This window comes from Oryx dammah, unplaced genomic scaffold (assembly GCF_014754425.2).
Source record: "Oryx dammah isolate SB20612 unplaced genomic scaffold, SCBI_Odam_1.1 HiC_scaffold_10, whole genome shotgun sequence".
In the NCBI taxonomy this organism is placed as follows: Eukaryota; Metazoa; Chordata; class Mammalia; order Artiodactyla; family Bovidae; genus Oryx; species Oryx dammah.
In genome coordinates, this window is record NW_024070194.1 from 26698240 (window position 1) to 26718915 (window position 20676).

The 20676-nt window shown below is 35.0% G+C and overlaps 1 protein-coding gene across 1 annotated transcript in view; it reads right to left on the reverse strand.

Annotated features, from left to right (window-relative positions):
* The window catches only part of SYCP2 (synaptonemal complex protein 2), a 68443-nt gene extending 59834 nt beyond the window's left edge, over nucleotides 1-8609 (reverse strand). Inside the window, exons 1-9 of the mRNA XM_040248707.1 lie at nucleotides 8461-8609; nucleotides 8076-8100; nucleotides 5182-5267; nucleotides 4346-4431; nucleotides 4043-4077; nucleotides 3083-3225; nucleotides 2949-3001; nucleotides 1484-1529; nucleotides 810-905 (exon numbers count right to left, since the gene is read on the reverse strand). Of these exons, the coding sequence (XP_040104641.1) occupies nucleotides 810-905; nucleotides 1484-1529; nucleotides 2949-3001; nucleotides 3083-3225; nucleotides 4043-4077; nucleotides 4346-4431; nucleotides 5182-5267; nucleotides 8076-8100; nucleotides 8461-8565 (675 nt within the window). The 5' untranslated portion in view covers nucleotides 8566-8609. The remainder of the gene's footprint in view (nucleotides 1-809; nucleotides 906-1483; nucleotides 1530-2948; nucleotides 3002-3082; nucleotides 3226-4042; nucleotides 4078-4345; nucleotides 4432-5181; nucleotides 5268-8075; nucleotides 8101-8460) is intronic.
* Nucleotides 8610-20676: the final 12067 nt, after the last annotated feature.

The window sequence follows — 20676 nt, forward strand, 5'->3', positions numbered from 1 at the left end:
CTAGGTTTTGGAACTCATTATTAAGCATTCTAAGAAAGTACTCTAAAAAGAAATAAAGATATGTGGAATTCCTAAGAGGCATCTGGTTAATGTTTGTCTATAAAAAGTTTACCTGGACAAAAAGCATCATTATTATCAGCAATCACAATCAGATCAGTAAACTGGAAACCAAACTCTTACTCAGATCTCTGCTCTACAGCTTGAGCTAGAAGTACACCAATGTAGCAAATAGAAGTGGTGGCTATTTGGAAACAATGGGTCAAAAGTTTTCCTCAGGTTAAAAAGGGGTCAGTAGAAAACACACCACCTGGCTGGAAAGTTTAAGCATAGCTACAATTTAGCATAGAAAAGAACTAAAATTCACTTCTAAATACGACCATAAAAATCAATTCTTCAATATTTTCAAATAGAAGATGCTATGAAAGAATAAAATAAGACCATTTGTCATTGTTTGTTAATGCTATTTTTAACTGTTTCTGTACTTGAGTAACTGTTGTCTTTTCTAGATTCAACTCACTTTGTTCATCTGAATGTTAAATTTTATCATTAACGTGTAATTTCTGAAAGGCTTATATTTAAAAACTAGTATTAAATTTTAGCTTTTTTCTGTTGCTATAAAACATCAGAAATAATTTTTATTTCTAATTAGCTTGATAGGTTACCATGCTCATCAAAATTATTAGAGCTAACACTGAAATCTATTAAAAGCAAGAAAATAAATATACAAAGAAATCTATATTTTTAAACGGAATTATTATGTACATACATTTACACAAAACTCAAAATGATACAGAGGGAATAACACTTACATCATTGTCTCCAGCAATGTAGAATGATAGAGTCTGGCTCCCAAGATTAAAATCTATCCAAAACTCCTCAAGTTTTTCATCTGATGGTATCTGTAGCTAATAAAATAAACATATAAAACTGGAACATACTATGCTTTTAAAAGTGACAACAGAAAATTATGACATGCTATAATTATGCTATATATAAATATAAAATTATGACATATTCACAGTTGAGTTTTTTTCAAAAAAAGAAAAAAGTATACTGGAAGGTATAGGAAGATAAAGAGAAGGCAAGTATAGCATTTAAATCAATTTAGAAACAATAAAAAAAAAAAGCTGCTTATTATTTTACACAGAAATCAGCCAGCTCCAGAAAATCACAAATACTCAACTACAAATAAAGGTTGAAGAAAATTTCACATTTGAATATATTCACGAATAATAAACAATAATGGGCTTGAAAAAGGAAACAAGATAATTTGAAGTACAGCTTTATATTTTACTTATCCTTGGCTACAAATATGTCATTTCATAAAATATCACTTAGATCTAGAATATCAGAACAGCTGTTATTTGTGATCTAATTATGACTAATATTAATGTTCTTGTCAATTTATAACCTATAATTCAGTTGACCTCTACATCAAAAATCACCTAATAACTAAAAAAAAGTATTAAATTTAAAAATTTACCTCATATTTATCAAGAAATGCTGACAAACAAGGAAATGTAAAGACCCTGAAAGAAAAAGTAGTTTGAGTTAAAAAAAATTAATAAGCCTCCACAGCATAATTTTGACTGGCCATACAAATCACACCTAGGATCAAAAGGATCAGGTGGTAGTGACAATTTAAATAAAATCATTATTTCTTTATTACTCTTTAAAGTGAGAATTTAGTGGAAACGTGTTTCTCAAAGAAAGTATATTATTTTGAGGCTACTACTTAACCTACCACTTTGACTAAAGTTAACTGTACCAAATTACTTTTCATGTTATTACTGACTATGAGCAGAGATTCCCAATATAGCTTATAGTAATGTAATGGAAGTTCCTACAAGATTAGATAGGAAGAGTAGAAGTGAATAATACTGCTAATAAAAATGGCAGAATTCACTGAATACTTTCTTGGTCAATTACTATTGTAAGGACTTACACAGCTATCTCATTTAATCTTCACAACAAACATGGGACAGATATTATTGTGGGCTTCTTTGATGGCTCAGATGGTAAAGTCTGCCTGCAATGCAGGAGATGTGGGTTTTATCCCTGGGTTGGGAAGATATTATTGGTATTTTTATTTTATAGCTATGGAAACTGAGGAAAGTGAGGTTAAACAACTTGTCCAACATTAGAACAGGAAGAGGAGAACCTATTATTCAAATTCAAATAGTATGACTCCTTGCACTTAATCTTCACCCGATCTTTTCTTCACCCGATCTTTTCTTCGTAGTCGGTAAACTCATTATGAATTGATTCATCCAATGTGTCCTGAGCATTTATATGGTGCCAGGCACTGCACAACAAAAATACTTCCTATGTCATTGTCAAAAGTGATAAAAATTTGTATTACGTAGACCATTCTTGAGATGTAATAACCTCAGAAAGAACATCCTTACAGTGTTAATTACAAAAGAAAATGATTTATATTTGCTATACATTTTTATTGCAGTATATGGATAGAGGAAGCTCAAGTAATATTTATATTTAGACTTTTATTATTCCTTAACACCAAATTTATAATGCATATGCAATTCCGAAATACAGTAAACCAATCTTCAGTTCAGTTCAGTTAGTCAGTCATGTCCGATTCTTTACGACCGCATGAATCGGAGCACGCCAGGCCTCCCTGTCCATTTCCAACTCTCGCAGTTCACTCAGATTCATGTCCATTGAGTCAGTGATGCCATCCAGCCATCTCATCCTCTGTCTTCCCCTTCTCCTCCTTCCCCCAATCCCTCCCAACATCAGAGTCTTTTCCAATGAGTCAAGTCTTTGCCTGAGGTGGCCTAATTCACGTTAATTAAAAATGTATTTTTCCTCCAAAAAGTACAAAGTAAAATAAGACCAGTGGAGGATTATTTCAGACTAACATTGTGTGCTCCCCTCTTGAGCTCTATTTTTTATCATTAAATGGTTGTATTTTGCATTAAATTTACCTTCTCTTGTCTCCAAGCATGCCGTTTACAAGGTTGAGAAATATCCTGCAATCCTAATTTTTAAAAAAGGGAGAGCTTTTAAAAAACACAGCAATTAAAAAAACCTTGTTAATTTGTTATTTTATACTACTTACTGTTTCAAATTCAGAGTCTTTAATTCCTTTAAATGCATTAGCAATAAAATCCATTGAGAACCACTGACAAGCCAGTTCTCGTCTTTGTTTTTCTGTGGTCATTCTACATAAAGCTTCGACGATACCCGCTTGCAAGTCATAATCTTAAAAAAAGGTTAATTATTTGAAATTATGAAAATTAAAGTTTATGAAACTCTATATTTCATAAGGTGTTAGAACAAGCAAGAGAAATAAGGAACATAGTGCAATTAACTCATCTTTTGCCGTTTTCTTCATATAGATTAAAAATATCCCACCATTACATGGCATGAACACAGCCCAAACAACAAGACAAGTTTGTCAACAGAAAAAAGGAATAAAACAAAAAATTTTAAGGACATTTAAAAGAAACTCCTACATATGCAAAGATACTATCATTCCATTATTATTAGAGTTGTGAATTGCAAAATAACTGACAAGTCTATAAATCATAGGTAATCTTTGTTTTCCTTTTGTATATCATGATGTTTACAGTTATTTTAAAGTATTTGAAGCCACTGGTTTGTTCTATACATAAATCACTACATCAAAATTTTCTCATATGATACTTAGGAAAGAAAATTTCAGTTCTTTTAATAAAGACACCATTTACAAACAAATCAATCCCAAGAATATTAAACCTAATATCATAAAATATATTTGAGAAATTTCTTAGCAAAAGGAATTAAAATCTACTGGAAAATTATTATTTATAAACCTACTATTAGGCACAAATTATATTTGACAACTCCTGTTATCATACTTCTTTTCTTAGTTCCACAGATATTTATCCTTTATTTATTAAGGTAATTAAAAACTGCTTGATTATGCACAGTTTATAATTTTTCATATAATTTCACATTATATTATTTTGACTGAAATATTATATTCTATTAATAAATTTAGAATAACTTCAAATCTGAACATTTTGTAAAAACATACCTCCAGCATCTAAAATCCTTTCTCCCATACTACTCCTGTGAATCAAAACAGCAGGTTATATAGTGGACAAGTATCAATTAAATAGAAAGTTCATATGTTTGGCATAAAAAACTTCACTAAAACTTATAATTCATTAGTATTAGACTATGGCAAAAAACATACCCATATACTATATTACAAATCTATAACAGTTGACCAATTTTAATTACTAATGCAACACATGGTTGCCTATTTGCCTTGTAAAACATCCTTTAACTTCTTGACTTGAACTACTAACTAAAGCAATATAGTACAGATTATTACATGAGAATTAATATTTGTTGGTTACAGAGTATTTTCCTGGCATCTTGAGGCATTCTGTCAAGCATCACATTCATTTTTTTTAGAGTCTAGAAAAGAAAAAAAGAGAATCCATTAACTTTATATATTCAATGAAACATTAATATGTTTTCAGAGATAAGTACATAAACTTAGAAGCCTATTTTTCTTAATCATAGCATGTTATGCAAGGAATGGTGGGAAAGAATATAAAGCATAAAATAGTGAATACAAGAAAACATAAAACAAAGGATATCAAAAATAGAATATACCACGATTCTTATGCTTAAAGCACTCATACTCTGCAGTATGACATGTTCATTATTACTCTATCATAAGAACTAAGGAAGCAAAAAACATCTTATAAATATGTACTCTTATGACTATACACATGTACACATGTATTATCAATATATACTATAAATTATTTTTAGCATGTAAATACTGAGGAACTAATATCTAGATGGTACAGTTTATTTTCATATGAGCCATATTCATATACATAAATCCACATGGTTATAAATGCTCAATATATATTTATATAATATATTCATCATGTCAGGCAATGAATTTCTCCTCCTGAAACCATCAGTTGTGTCCAACTCTTGTGCCCCATGGACTATAGCCTGTTAAGAATTCTCTCTCTGTGGGATTTCTCAGAGTGGGCTGCCATTTCTTTCTCCAAAGCAATGAATTAAGACCACAGAAATACACTACATAATAATTCAGTGCCGAGATAAAATATTCAATTTGATAAACTGCTACCAAATTGTCTCTACTTTCTCTTTAATTTTTAAAAGAAAAACTAAATAATGGCTTACCTCCTGCTGAATACAAATATTCACTCTTGAGTCAATAACCAGGGCACAAATTCGAGGCACGAAACTTTCCACTATTTGCCTTTTACCTGAATAAAAGTTAATTATTGAGAAATGTGTATTTTAAAGGACAACCTTTTCTTATATGAGTGAATGGAAAGGACATACTAGTTCAGTTCAGAAGAAGGCCCGTGGACTGCCCTAGTCACCAGGAAGCATGAAATTCAATCCTGGTTCTGCCACTAATCTGCTGTGTAACTTTGAAAAAACACATGTACACCCATGGCTGATTCATGTCAACGTATGGCAAAAACCACTAAAATACTGTTAATTAGCCTCCAATTAAAATAAATTAAAAAAAAGAAAAAACATCATTCAACAAATGTGACTGATCTGAACTCTGGCAAGGGAATAATCCCAGATCCAGTTTCTCCTTTTTAGGCACTTAAAACAGTATTAGTGTTTTGGATAAATATAGTTCAAAACTGGAAACTTCTATTTTAAGGTTTTTATAAAAACTGGCCTCAATAATTTATAGTCATACCTCCAAAATTTCATAATGGTCATTAATACCTCCTCATGAAGATCTAAATAACATTACCTGTTTCTAAATTTGACCCTAGTCTCTCAAAAGACAAGGCTTTATTAATACCAATTAAGAGGAATTTGCCCCATAATAATTCACGACATAATTTTTAAGAAATAATTTTAAATAATGCCAACATAGGAACAGAAAATGTACAATTTCACAGTGACTACATTAAAAGAAGAAAACAATCACTGAATTATCTGAAAAGATAAAATAATTTATTTTAAAAAACTAGTTGGATCACTTCATAATCATTGGTGCTTTAGGACTGTTTTCTCCCCTAAAAAGTGAAGAATTTAGACTAGATTGTTATGTTAAGTGCAAAAAACAAATGAAAATGTAGCATTAACTACTACTGAAATAAAGAGCAATCAATCTTTTAAAATGTTTTGGCTTTGAAGGCAGCAAACAGCTGTTTCTTCATTCATTAATATAAAGGATTCACCAGCCTTAATTACCAGTCCTAGGTAATTCTTCCCCAACCAACACAGAGATAAAATAACTTGAGTTTATTGTTAGGTACAAGGCACTACCAAACACAAGTTGAGATGATGAATTGTAACATGTTCTATATTCTCCTTGTCCTACTAAAAATTTCACTAGATCAAGGACAAACTATGGGCCCACAAACCAAATCCATCTCACTGTCCCCTTTTTGTATGGCTGTATTCTTCAGCAGGTACTCCATGGAAATATGCGAATGCATGATGTTTTACTGAGTTAGTAGTCTCAGGTGAACTTCATTTATTCTCAGGAATTCAGCAATCATTAGCCACCTCTGAATGAATGGCTTTGGTAATTAGGTTGGGCTGCAGAGTTGGTAAGATTTTTTAATGAATTCAGCTCCCAAATCCAAGGAAAAATAGTGCTTATATGAGATACTTATACTTCAATAAAGTCATTTCAATGAAACAAAGGTCAACTGAATCACAAGAGGCTTTCAAAAACTAAGACAAGAAATGACATCTACATTTCCAACAGAAACATAGGTGATAAACTTTTTCCAAGCTCCAACTACAGACTCAGCAGCATTTTGGGACGCTGATATAAGTGTAAAGGAAATTTCCATATTTCAAAACTGATTTTTAACTGTGCAACTGAGGAGCTTCCACCTAACCTTCAACTGAAAGTGATTAATCTTCAATGCAATGTCATTCTAAAAAGTAAGCATTAAGAAAAAAGGGAGAGGGTGGGATGATTTGGGAGAATGGCATGGAAACATATATAATATCATATATGAAACGAACTGCCAGTCCGGGTTTGATGCATGATACTGGATGCTTCAGGCTGGTGCACTGAGATGACCCAGAGGGATGGTACAATGAGGGAGGAGGGTCAGGGGTTCAGGATGGGGAACACGTGTATACCTATGGTGGATTCATGTTGATGTACAGCAAAACCAATACAATATTGTAAAGTAATTAACCTCCAATTAAAATAAATAAATTTATATTTTAAAAAAAGAGAAAAAAGTAAGTCTTAGTTGCTCAGTTGTGTCTGACTCTGTGACCCTATGGACTGTAGCCCACCAGATTCCTCTGTTCATGGAATTCTCTAGGCAAGAATACTGGAATGGGTTGCCATTTCCTTCCCCAGGGGAGATCTTCCCAATCTAGGGCTTGAACCTGGGTCTCTCATATTGCAGGCAGATTCTTTACCAGATATCTGAACCACCTTGAGCATGACTTTTAATTAAGCACAGTCATCCCTTGGAAACCATTTATAGAATATTAGACTTTTTCCATATATACATATATATATATAATGCAAATATTAAGGAAAAAACCTAATTCTATAAATGTTGCCAAGTGATGACTATGCTCAATTAAAATACATGTTCATGAACTGATATCAGTATTTGGCATTATCTGCATGAGTGTGAAGAGACATTTTCTAATGTAATATACACAAAATCTCATTATAGACGAGTATGAACAAGTAAGACTTGCAATCAGTTTTTACAACAGCAAACACTAACTCTGAACCTTAATTAAGAGACACTGTTACCTTCTCAAAAAAGAATGCTATTCTCCTTATTAGTATTATAAAATCATTGTACTCAATTATCATTATACTTTGAGTTGCATCAATAAAACATTTGTGGAAATGTGTTTTCTTTCTTGTTAAATAAGTACCTGTGTAACAGTCTCAATTTCTTTCTTGGCCCACAAAGCCTAAAATATTTTCTAATGATCCCTGAATTAGGTAATGAATTACTAATGTTAGGTAACACGACAAGAGTTGGAAAATTATACCAGAACTTTAAGAGCAAATTATTGTTCCAATAGAAATAAAATGTTTATTATACCTTCATCATCGATGTCATGTATGACCTGAGAAGAAAATGAATAATATTTAAAACTTACTTATAATAAAAACCATTAAAAATAGTACTAAAATAGGTTACTTCTAATTCACCATAAAATTATTTAACTTTTATTAACTAATTAATTAATCAGGATAAATGCACTAACCAATTTGTTAGTGACTTTTGATCTCAGACCATATAGAACACAATTTGTTTTTAAATGAACACATGCAAATTGTTTAACTTTTATGTATTAACCAATTAATCAGGTAAGTGCACTAGCCAATCTGTTAATGACTTTTAATCTCAGGCCATATAGAACACAAATGTTTTTAAATGAACACATATATGCTTCATAACATCAGTGAATCAATATGGTTGTTACCATCAAAAGATCAAATATGTCTTCTATCATATTTATAACAGCTTCATCTTTTGAATTTCCCCGACTCAGAATAATCTCCTTGGATTTTTCAAACCAGGCAACCATGTAAAAAAAGGAAATGTATACATTAGTCACTTTGAATTCACTTAATAACTAAGAATGTATTTATAGAAACAACCTAAAAACAAACATTACAAATAAAAATTCCAGTACTGTATCAAAATAAGTTTATGCTCTTAAACATCTTTACTGTTTTTGCTTTTTGCTAACTCACTATATGTTCCCCATTTTTTAGATGGGAATGAATGAAGTTCCAATTCCAAGTAGAAAGTCTTTATTACTCTCTTCAAATTCTTAGTTCATGAACATTCATACAATAGATAAAAAGTAAATTATCATTACACATTAGATCATTTTGTCATTGTTATTATTTGAAAAGTTTTGGCATTACTTTCTTATTATTGAACTCAGATGTTTGAGTACATGCTATGCCTTACGGACTGTTCTTGTTGCTGGGAATATAACAAAGAATGAAAAAGACAAAAATCAATACTTTTTAAAATGGGAAATATAATAAACAATATAAAAAGAAAAATAAAAGTTAGACTAGGACTAAAATGAGCTAGAGAAAATAAAGCAAGTTAAGGCTTTTTGGAGTTTTGGGACCTTACATTCACATGATCATCAAGGACCCTGTATACAGTTTCCTTGTAATCTTTAATTTTCTAACATATACCACAGGTTATAAAAATATTTTATCTCTAAGTTTTATATACATTTCCCAAATTTATTTTTCAAGAGTATGAACCACTTAATTAGAAAACACAGCTTTAAACATCTTTCCCTCACATGAATATGTCACATATTTTATACTTATCTTTTGGACTAGTCCTTGTTTTATCATAGTTAGAAGTCCAGCTTGCCCCAATATACTGATATTTTTGCCACATCTTCCAAAAGAAACCAAAATGGTTGAAACAGTTTGGATATCTTTCTTATTAAGCTCCTAAAATGCAAAACATAGATTTAAACATTTGCAAATACAAAATAAAATGGAACTGGCATTATGCTAGGAATGTTATTAACATAATTCTCATAAATCCTGAGTGTTAGTCATTATCATAATCTCCATATCGCAAAGGACAAAAGTGTGGCTTTAAAAGGTGACTTCCTTACAGCCCCTCAGCCAGTGAACAACAAATTCAGCAAAAAAAAAATGCAGAATTATATAATTTAAGAAACTTTATACTTATGAGGCAATGAATCAGTTACCTTCCATTCTAAAAAGCTCTATGTATTTAACTAAGGGATATAAGAAATTTTAATCTTAGATTTGTAACAATTATCAAATTCTGGTGGAGACTATCAATAATCACTTGCATACAAGTATAAAAATACTTTATATATGACAAATCAAGTCCAAGATTTTAGATGATTTTTGTTTTTACTTGTTTTATTTTTGCAAGCAACAAGCACTGTCCACACAACATGATTAATATGCTCATAGGTTTTCAAAAAGTAGATCACATTGTTTAAACCTCAAGTAAGTACCCTATTCTCTTCCGGTTTAAATAAAGTTAATAATGGTAACACTATGTAAACATGATTTTTGTATATACTGTTTACAAAACAACAGTCCAACATGTTATTTAGTACTCCTCAAACAAACACACACAAAAAAGCAAGTGGTGAAACAAGCAGTTATTTATACAAGTAAGCCTTCCGAAGCCTTTTTGTTCATTTCTTCCAATGGAGAATCTCCTCCTAAAAAGTAGAGTGCTATCTAATAACCGTAACAATCATTCAACGAAAATGAGTATTTACCCTGCACATAAGGTCATCTAACTTGTGGAAAAACTGTTTGCTGCATTTAATCTTCACATCTTCACAAATATCAATTTGTAGAAGTGTTTTCAAAGGTTTAAAATCATTTTTCCTTAAAGCATCATCAATGCATTTTTCCAACTGCTGAAGAAATATAGAAAATACCACATATACTGAATTGAAACCAACATTAGTCACCTTATGGAATCAAGTAATTTAAGAATTGCTTTCACATTTTAAAATTCTCAAGAGCTTATAAAACAACTTATTTAACTGTCCACTATTAAATTTGGAGTAACAAAATTAGAGATTAAGTTTCTTTGATAACAATATCTATATAGGAAAATGTATTTTAATAATTTCCACATCATATCTCCTATTGAAAAGTCATCATTAAGTTAAAAACAAAAACCTGTTAATGAAAGAAATAAAAATCAGCTTTATAGTAACTAATACTTAACACCATGGATAAAACCCTAACGTATCTGTCAACTTCTTCATAAGGTTTAAATAATAGTAAAAAAAAAAAAAAAATGCATAAAGACGGTAAAAGCACTTCTTTAGGAGCTATACCAACCAAACTAACTTAAGCATTACATGCACACATAAGTTATTATTATGTTCTATATTTATAAGCTTTACAAAGTCTGCCATTCCTGCTATAAAAGTACACCCCATTAACAAGGAATTTTTATACAGTAATATGATTGACCTAAATGTAAATATCTTACAATTTTAAACCTTGACATTAAAGTATCCAGGCATAAGTTATACATAAATCAATGTATAATTCACTTCTATGTAAAAGGTATATATAAATAATCTTAATACTTTATATTCTTAAAGCTTCTGGAAACAAATCTATTGAAAAATAAAAGGATAATATTTTTATTTAAATTATTTAACTCTTGACCATTTCATAGGAACAAGTAAGTTTTGTCTTTCCTAAAACTATAGCATTTAATATCTATAAATAAACAAAAAGTGATTTTAGGAATTAAAGTACTTCCTTTTGGCCTAGGATTACCTACCTGGAGATCTGGTCTTACTGGCATTTTGACTTAACTTTAAAACTTGAACAAAACACCTATAAAAGAAAACATATACTTTCTGAATCTTGCAATCTCTATGTTCACAGTTTAAAAATCTTAAAACACATAAATAAGCACTGCTGCTTATACCAAAGGCAATAAATGTTGTCTCTTTAAGTTCCTCACTGTTTATGAAATTACTCATTTGACTCTGTCAAAGAAGTTTCTGGAGGAAGTCTCAAGATCATTTATTCAAGCCTTGTCTTTTGATAGATGACTTAAACAAATATCAAAGTCCTGCAAAAAGGTCACAAAACTAGTCAGTGAAAGAATATAAATGTGGACCTCCCTCAAAGATTCCAACTTTGGGAACAGGAAGAAAAATAATCTTGAATTAATGTCTAAATGAAATTGAAGCTAGTAATACAATATTTAAAAAGGGAAGTATATTGCCAAAGAACAGTATATACAAGAACATACAAATCTGCAATGAAAGGAGGAAAAGATAATCTAAGCACATTTTCCCTTCAAAGGAAAATGGAAACAGTAAGCAACACGCTTATAGGAAGCAACATACTTACATTAAGCATCATCTTAACAAAAGCATCTAACATTTCCAAATGCAACTTGGAGGTTTGGAGGTTAGGAAAGGAAAAGAAAGAAAAACAATCTAGAAAAGATCTTTTCTAGACATCATGAATAGAACAACTTTAATCAGTACCATGAAGAGGTTTGTAACAGAATCACAAGAAATCCAATGTAGAGGGCAGTTAATTAATTAAACCAAGAGGAATATAGGATTGTCTATCTTTAAACCACAAAAGACACTAGTCAGCCTACTTTCTAGCAGACATGCCAGGAAAGAAATTTAAGTGCCAATGAGAACATACATAATAGGCATACAAAAAGGGATGAGTAAAAAAAAAATAAAAATCTCCTGCATTTCCAAAGATTAGAGGGAAAAAAAAAATCTGATCCCCAGAGAAACATTTATTCCACATGCATAAGGAGACAACTTTAAACACGTTTTTGCAGCACTGTTCTGAGTTCACTTCACTCAGTTGTGTCTGACACTTTGCAATTCCATGGACTGCAGCATGCCAGGCTTCCCTGTCCCTCACCAATTCCTGGAGCTTACTCAAACTCATGTTCATTGAGACAGTGATGCCATCCAACCATCTCATCCTCTGACATCCCTTTCTCCTCCTGCCTCCAATCTTTCCTAGCATCAGGGTCTTTTCCAATGAGTCTGTTCTTCAAATCAGGTGGCCAAAATATTGGAGTTGAAGCCTCAGCATCAGTGCTTCCAAGCAATATTCAGGACTGATTTTCTAAAGGATTGACTGGTTTAATCTCCTTGCAGTCCAAGGGACTCTCAAGAGTCTTCTCTAACGCTACAGTTCAAAAGCATCAATTCTTTGGTGCTCGCTTTCTTTATATATAGTCCAACTCTCACATCCATACACGACTAGTGGAAAAACCACAGCTTTGACTAGACAGATCCTTGTTGGCAAAGTAATGTCTCTACTTTTTAATATGCTGTCTAGGTTTGTCATTGATGTCCTTCCAAGGAGCAAGCGTCTTTTAATTTCATGGCTGCAGTCTCCATCTGCAGTGATTTTGGAGCCCCCCCAAAATAAAGTCTCTCAGTCTTTCCATTGTTTCTCCATCTATTTGCCATGAAGTGATGCGACCAGATGCCATGATCTTAGTTTTCTGAATATTTAGTTTTAAGCCAACTTTTTCACTCTCCTCTTTCACTTTCATCAACAGGCTCTTTAGTTCCTCTTCACTTTCTGCATAAGGGTGGTATCATCTGCGTATCTGAGGTTATTGATATTTCTCCTGGAAATCTTGATTCCAGCTTATGCTTCTTCCATCCCAGCATTCTGCACGATGTACTTTGCATATAAGTTAAATAAGCAGGGTGACTATATACAGCCTTGATGTACTCCTTTCCCGATTTGGAACCAGTCTGTTGATCCAGGTTCTAACGGTTGCTTCTTGACCTGCATACAGATTTCTCAGGAAGCAGGTACAGGCGGCCTGGTATTCCCATCTCTTTAAGAATTCTCCAGTTTGTTGTGATTCACAGTCAAAGGCTTTGGCATAGTCAATAAAGCAGAATTAGATGTTTTCTGGAACTCTCTTACTTTTTCGATGAGCCAGCAGATGTTGGCAATTTGATCTCTGGTTCCTCTCCTATTCTAAATAAGCTTGAACATCTGGAAGTTCACGATTCATGTATTGTTGAAGCCTGGCTTGGAGAATTTTGAGCATTACTTTGCTAGCATGTGAGGTGAGTGCAATTGTGCAATAGTTTGAACATTCTTTGGCATCATTCTGAGTGGGAAAACTCAAGAGCACCTAGATCAATGTTGGGAATGGGAGAGAGGGCAAGGAATGAATAATGTGGCATATAATAATCAATTTTGTGAACACAATAAACCCAAATTTTAGATATCTGCAGCCAAATAGTTTTAGTGATTAAAAAACATGCTGCCCGATAATAAATACAGCATAATGCCACTTATATGAAAAAAGAAACTTTATATTATTTACAATTATCTCTAGGTACAATTTAAGTATACACACAATTGTGTGCCCACCTGTGTGTATACAGAGAGAGACATTCACTTACACCACTTAGGACAGTTTGACTATTCGTCAGCTTATTGAGGAAAAAGAATAGAGAGTTGCACAAAACTGTGATCAGCTATTTGTCGAAGGGAAACTTCACTTTTATTTGCAATTTATACTTAATTTAAACTTTTAAAAGTAAATTCACACTAAAATGTAGGTAGGTAGGGTCCAAAACTAGGGATCTGTGAAAGGTAGGTTTGGGTTATTGTGAGGAAAGTAAAATTACCAAGAAATTACCAGTCTTTGCAAATAAGTAGCTAGTGTCCAGATGCTCCATATAAGTCTATCCAGGGCCTACTATGGTCTTGCCCCATCTGGTTTTGTCTATTCTAGCTTAAATATAAATGGGTGATTCTGGGTCTGTGGCTTTCTGGGAATTCCAGAATACTAGCAATGATTCCAAGATCTCTAAATAGTGGGCAGTTGTTTTACCATTTTGCCTGTAAAATACTGGAAATGCAGGGACCCATAGTTTGCTTTCCCACTTCCCAAGGAGTGTCCCTATTTTCTACCTGGCTTCACTCTCTTTCTCATTCTCCCCAGGCCATCACAGAGGATGAAAATTTAGCCTGTAGTAATGCAATTGTGGAGGTAAGAAGTAAGTATTGGAGGTCAGCAACCAACAGGGAGATTAATAAGGAACCGTAAGAGGAACAGCATAGGCTAGAGAACCCTGAGCATTCACCACTGCCACGATCACCACAGGCCTGAAAGCTCCAGGAGGGAACATCCCTTGGAATAAAAAGACAAAGTGGAGGGTACCACTGGATATCACAAAGGAAGCATAGAATAAAAAGTTGAGATAAGAAGAGATGCATACATTCCAATATCTATTCTTTAAGAAACCTAGAAAAAATTTAAAACAAAAAAGAACAGTGGGATGGCAACTGTTGAATAATAGCTAAGAACATTCCCAAAACAAACGCAAACATCCACAAATTGTAAGATTCCATGGAATTCAAGATAAATAAGAAAAATTACGTCTAGACACATTGTAAGGACATTTCTGAATAAGAATAAAAGAGAAAATCTTAAGTCACTACAGCAAAAACAAAACACAATGCATGCAAAAGAATAAACATAACAGATTATGTTTTCACAATGCAATAAATTTAGAAATCAGCTGCAAAGGCAGCTTCAAACTTCCTATCTAAACTTAACCTAAACACATATATTTGAATAGTCCGTGGGATATTAAAAGACAGAAGTAACAAAATGTTTAAGTGACTAAGAAAACATTAACATGCAAAAACCTAAAGGATACAAAGATTTATAGGATGTAACCAAATCGTGCAATTCATAGACTTGGATGAATTAATTAAAAGGTGAAAGAACTAGCCAAAAGAGAGACCCACAGGACCTCCAGATGGTAGTTATCAGAAAAGTAATTCAAAATAACTGAGTACTGTGTACATAATGATTGTAAGACTGAGAATGGTGGCAGAGAACTGGAAATGGGTGGGAGATAAGGAAGGCCAAGGAAATCTGAACCAAAGACCAAATAATTCTAGAAACAAAAATAGTCAATAGCAAGATTATTAAGAAAGAATAAAATGGATGGTTTTAATAGCAGATTAGACAGAGATGAAGTAAAAGTTTGAGAAATGAAGCAGTACCAGAAGAATATATCCAGAATGAAGTAGAGACAAAAATATGGCAGGGGCGGGGAAGTATCAGAAGTCAGATCAAGAACACAGGATAAGTTATTAAGCCCCATGTATGTGTAACTATAAATCCAGGAATGTGACAGAATCAATACCTAAGATATGATGACTGACACATTCCCCAAACCAAAAAAATGCATCAAACAATAGATTCAAAAAACCCCATGAATCCCAGCAAAGGAAAAAAACAAACAAACCTGAGGTAACACAGAAAACTGCTGAAAATCAAGGTTCAAAATAAAAACAAAACAAACTGCTGTCAGAGAGTAAAAAGGTTATTTTTAAGCAGCATCAATAAGACTAGTAGCTGACCAATAGAAACTATGAAAGCCAAAAGACTTAGAATAATAGCTTCTTCAAAGTGCTCTAAGATTGGGCTTCAACTTAGATAGATGGATCTAACAGACCTATACGGAATTCCTGTAGAACAGCAGTAGAACACACATTCGTCTCAAGCACACATAGAATACTCTCCAGGAGAGATCATATATTAGGTCATAAAACAAATCAATAAATTTAGGAAGACTGAAATCATATCAAGCATCTTTTTGGACCACAAACTGAACAACCTAGAAAAAATGGAACCAATAAGAAATATATACAACCTGTCAAGACTGAGTTATGAAGAAACAAAATCTGAACAGATCAATTATTAGTAAAGAAATTGAATCAGTAATTGAAAACCTCCGAACAAGAGAGGTCCAGGGGGTTTCCCTGGTGACTCAGTGGTAAAGAATCCTTTTCTCAAGGCAAGAGACCAGGGCTTGATCCCTAGCCTGGGAAGATCCCACATGCCACAGAGCAACAAAGCTCATGTGTCACAACTATGAAGCTTGAATTCTAGAGCCTGGGAACCACACTTATTGAGCCCTCACACTGCAACTACTGAACCTGTGTGCCCTAGAGCCCATGCTCAGCAATAAGAGATGCTACCACAATGAGAAGCCTGTGCACTGCAACTAGAGAGTAGCCCCCACTCACTGCAACTAGAGAAAAGCCCTCATAGCAAAGAAAACCTGGCACAGCAAAAAAAAAAAAGAAAGGTCCAGGGCTACACCACTTCACCGGTGAATTCTACCATCAAACTCTTCCAAAACAACAGAAGAGAAAGGAACACTTCCCAACTTATTTCATTAGCCAGGCTTATTCTGATACCAAAGCCAGACAAGAACATTATAAGGAAAGACCAAAAAGTTCTGAAGGAAAAATGGCAAGCCAGAATTCTATTAACAAAAGTACTACTTAAAAATAAATGGAAGAATCATCCTCTTTGCTATCAAAATATATTACAAAGTAACAATTACAAAAAAAAAAAAACCCACACTAAAAGTAGGAAATAAACAAATGGATAAATAACCAAGAGAATCCAAATGCACATCCAAGCATATATTTGAACTTTATATATGAGTAAGAAGATTTTGCTAATAATAAATGTAAATTAGTCAATAAATACCCCAAATGCCAAAATGACATTGGGAAAACTAACTCAAAATATAAAAAATAAAATTAGGCTCCTGCTTCCCCTATTCATCATTCACAAAATAAACCATGAATTTACTAAATGAAAATGTTTAAAAACCATTAGAAGGAAATTCAGGAGGATCTCTATGACTTTGAATGGTGAAAAAATTTGAAATAAAAAGCACAAAGCATAAAAAGTAATAGATTTGAACTTTTTGTATATCATTCTCTCTCTCTCTCTCTCTCACACACACACACAAATTTCATTAAGGACTCTCTGTTTAAGAGAGGATTAACGATTCTTATTTACTCAGAATCCAGTACTCAGTACTGACCCAGCAAGTCCTATAACCATGAACATATTCACTCTCACAACTCATACCCTTTAAGCCCCCAAGAAACACTCCCCTTGCCTATTATCTTTAAAAGAAGGGGATAAGACTTCCCTGGTGGTTCAGGGTTATGAATCTGCCTGCCAATGCAGGGGATACAGGTTCAACCCCTAGTCTGGGAAGATTCCACATGCTGCAGGACAACTAAGCTCGTTAGCTACAACCACTGAGTCCTCATGCACCCTAGGGCCAGTGCTCTGCAACGAGAAGCCACTGCAATGAGAAGCCTGAGCACGGCAACTGGAGAAAGTCTACACAGCAACAGAAGACCTAGTGCAGACAAAAATAAATATTATAAAAATTAAAGGAAGGGACTGCAGTTAATTACACTGGTCTGTTTATTCTGTATGTTCGAAATCTTACGTAACAATAATAAGTAATTAAGGGACTTGGGGTGGGGGTGAGGGAGAAGCTGAAACAATGCAGAGAAGACTGCAGGCTGTGCTGATACTGACAGTTTAGTCCCTACTTCAGAAAGGAGATAAAACTTGAGCAGCCTAAGTGCTCAGGTAAGAGAAAAAGACGTCAGTCAACTGTCAAATTCTTTCTCTGGTAGAGCAAAACTAGCTGATTCTTGCATAAGGAAAAGCTGCTTCCTAATAGTGCCAAACATCCATTTTCTTGCTTCTCTTTGTATTCTAACTTGTGGCTCTGGAAGTACTAGCAACTAAGTACAGTGTTTGCAACAGTTGCACATGGTGCCAGAGAAACATTTTGTATTTCTAAGCAACCCATTATTGTTTGTTTCTACATAAATCTGGAAAACTGCATGGACATAATATGGACTATGCAGTTAGAGGGCAAACACAAGAATAGTGACTTTTTATAAAAATATTTAATAAGATTTATTAAAAATTTCAGTGCTATTGGAAGAAATTATAATTAATGTTCACTAATAATTTGTATTTACCTTAGTTTTAAGAAAACTTTAATATTGCACTATTTCTTACACTTACATCATGTTTTTGGTGAAAATATACTCAAATTAGTACGTTTTGAACAAAATTACATGTTTTAATCCTTCAATCATACTGTCAATACAACACAGTAAAACTCTTGATTTATTGATTTTACTAAAATGAAAGTTTGTGAAATATATACTAATTCATGAATTATACAGGTCATTATACTTCTCCAAAACTTCAGTCCATCAAATATCCATAATAAATGCATTCAAGTATCTTTGATATTTTTGCCAACACTCAAAAATAAGAGCTTCATACACATTTTTCTGTTTTGTTGCAATGAAGGTATCTGTCTGAAACTAAAGACTAGAACATTTTATTTCACAATTTGAAGATGTAATTAAAAAGTTTAAATACTTAAAATATTTCAGGGGCTCTATTTGTACTTTTTCCCTACTGTCAGCAATTGTTGGGGCAGACCTGCCTATTACTTTACACTTGCCAGCATCACAACCACAACATTGTGAATTCGAATTTACATGTAATTTACAAAGTACTCTGAGATATGAAATACAACAGGGAAGAATTACTTATGGCCAAGAGGCACACAAAGCTAAAAAGATGGTTTAGTTCCTAGTCTACTTTTGTTCAAGAAACCATTCAAGGGGAAGGAAAATTAATTAGTATCTACACAGGAAGACTTTTTAAGTAAGGAAACTCAACGCAACAATCCAGTTAACTCCTCCCTCCCTTCCAAGGCTAAATGCAAATTGACTTTAACAGAGCCCCAAATTGGGTACTAGCCATTAAACCAGACAAACATTTGCAGCTGAGAGCAAAGGCTGAGTCTAGAGGGTAAAGCGATACACTTCTTTCTACCATCACGAGTAAACAATTTAAAATATCTTTAAATTGCTTTGAAGTTCTATGCACTAGAACAAGAAACAACAGAATGATCTAGGAGCATGGAATAATAATTTTTCAAGTCTGCGTGCGTGTGTGTGTGTGTGGGGGGGGGGTCAACTAAGCAGATTTGGCGTCACAGGCAAGCCTTACAGGATGAATGTGTATATGCAGGCTGATAAAAGGGTTAAGGTTTAAAAAAAACACCCAACAACTTGTCAGAGGCACACATTTCCTCCCCAAAGCTGACTCAATGGAAACTACTAACAGTTTCGAACGTGAATCCGGACTCTTCCCAACACTAAAGTGTTAAGACAAGCTATTTCACCAAGAGCTGCAAAATGGCATCGCCCGTGACCCCCAGACCCATCTCATCACCCTTTTGCTGGTATCGTGGACTTCGCGACCCCACCCCAGAAAGGGGGGGCCACGGAGAACACTCTCGCGAAGAATGGTTGCGGGACGGGGGGAAGGGAAACGTGTGTGCACCGCTGCTGCGAGGCAGCAACACACACACACCCACACCCACCCCTGAGCACATTTACATCGTCCCAGAAGCTAAGCAGTCGGGGCTGGAGGGGGCCAGAGTCTCGGCTTCCACTCCCGTTCCGAAACTCTGACCCGCGTGTCCACTCTCGTCACCATGAATGTTCTGATTCTGATCAGTGCTCGGGTCCGCGGTCATCCGCGGTCATCCGCGGTCACGCGCGGCAACCCGCCCCTGACCTCCATACCCGTCCAGGACACCAGCTACTCGAGCAAGACCAGCGCAGTCCAGGCCGCCGCCGGCCCCTCACGACCACACGCCGCGAGACTCGTTGGCGCGAGGCCCGCACCGCCCACCCGACGCCCCGCCCGAGGCCGCCCCCGCCCCCAGCCCTGGCTGCGCCACCGCGGCCGTTTCCTCAACGGCTCTGCTTCAACGGCTCCGCCTCAACGGTTAGGAGGCCGCTTGCTAGTTCCGCCGCCCCCGGAGGCCCGGCGGACGCCGCAACTCTCCCCTAACGCGCCCCACCGTCAAGGAAGCCCTCCCGGGCACCCAGCTCAATCTGTCGGCTGGAAGAGGCCTCCGCGAGGATCTCCTAGATTCGCTGTAGCCCGGCGTCGAGTCCCGGAACCTCCGTTATCGCCTCTGCGCCTCAGGCGGCCAAGGGAGGGCGGGAAGCGCCCGTCCAATCGGCTTCGCGTGCGGTCCTGCACCACGTCCAATCAGCGCTGCCGCCGGACAGGTCCCGCCCCCCCCGCACCCGAGCAGGCACCTCCTAAGGCCGGAAAGGGAGCGCCGAGGTGGGCGCTCGGGCCTTCAGGTAAGTGGGAGGCCGCGCGCAGGCCAGACCCCGACCCCTGACCCCGCTCGTCCAGCGGCCTCGTCGCGAGAGGAGGCGCCAGCGCC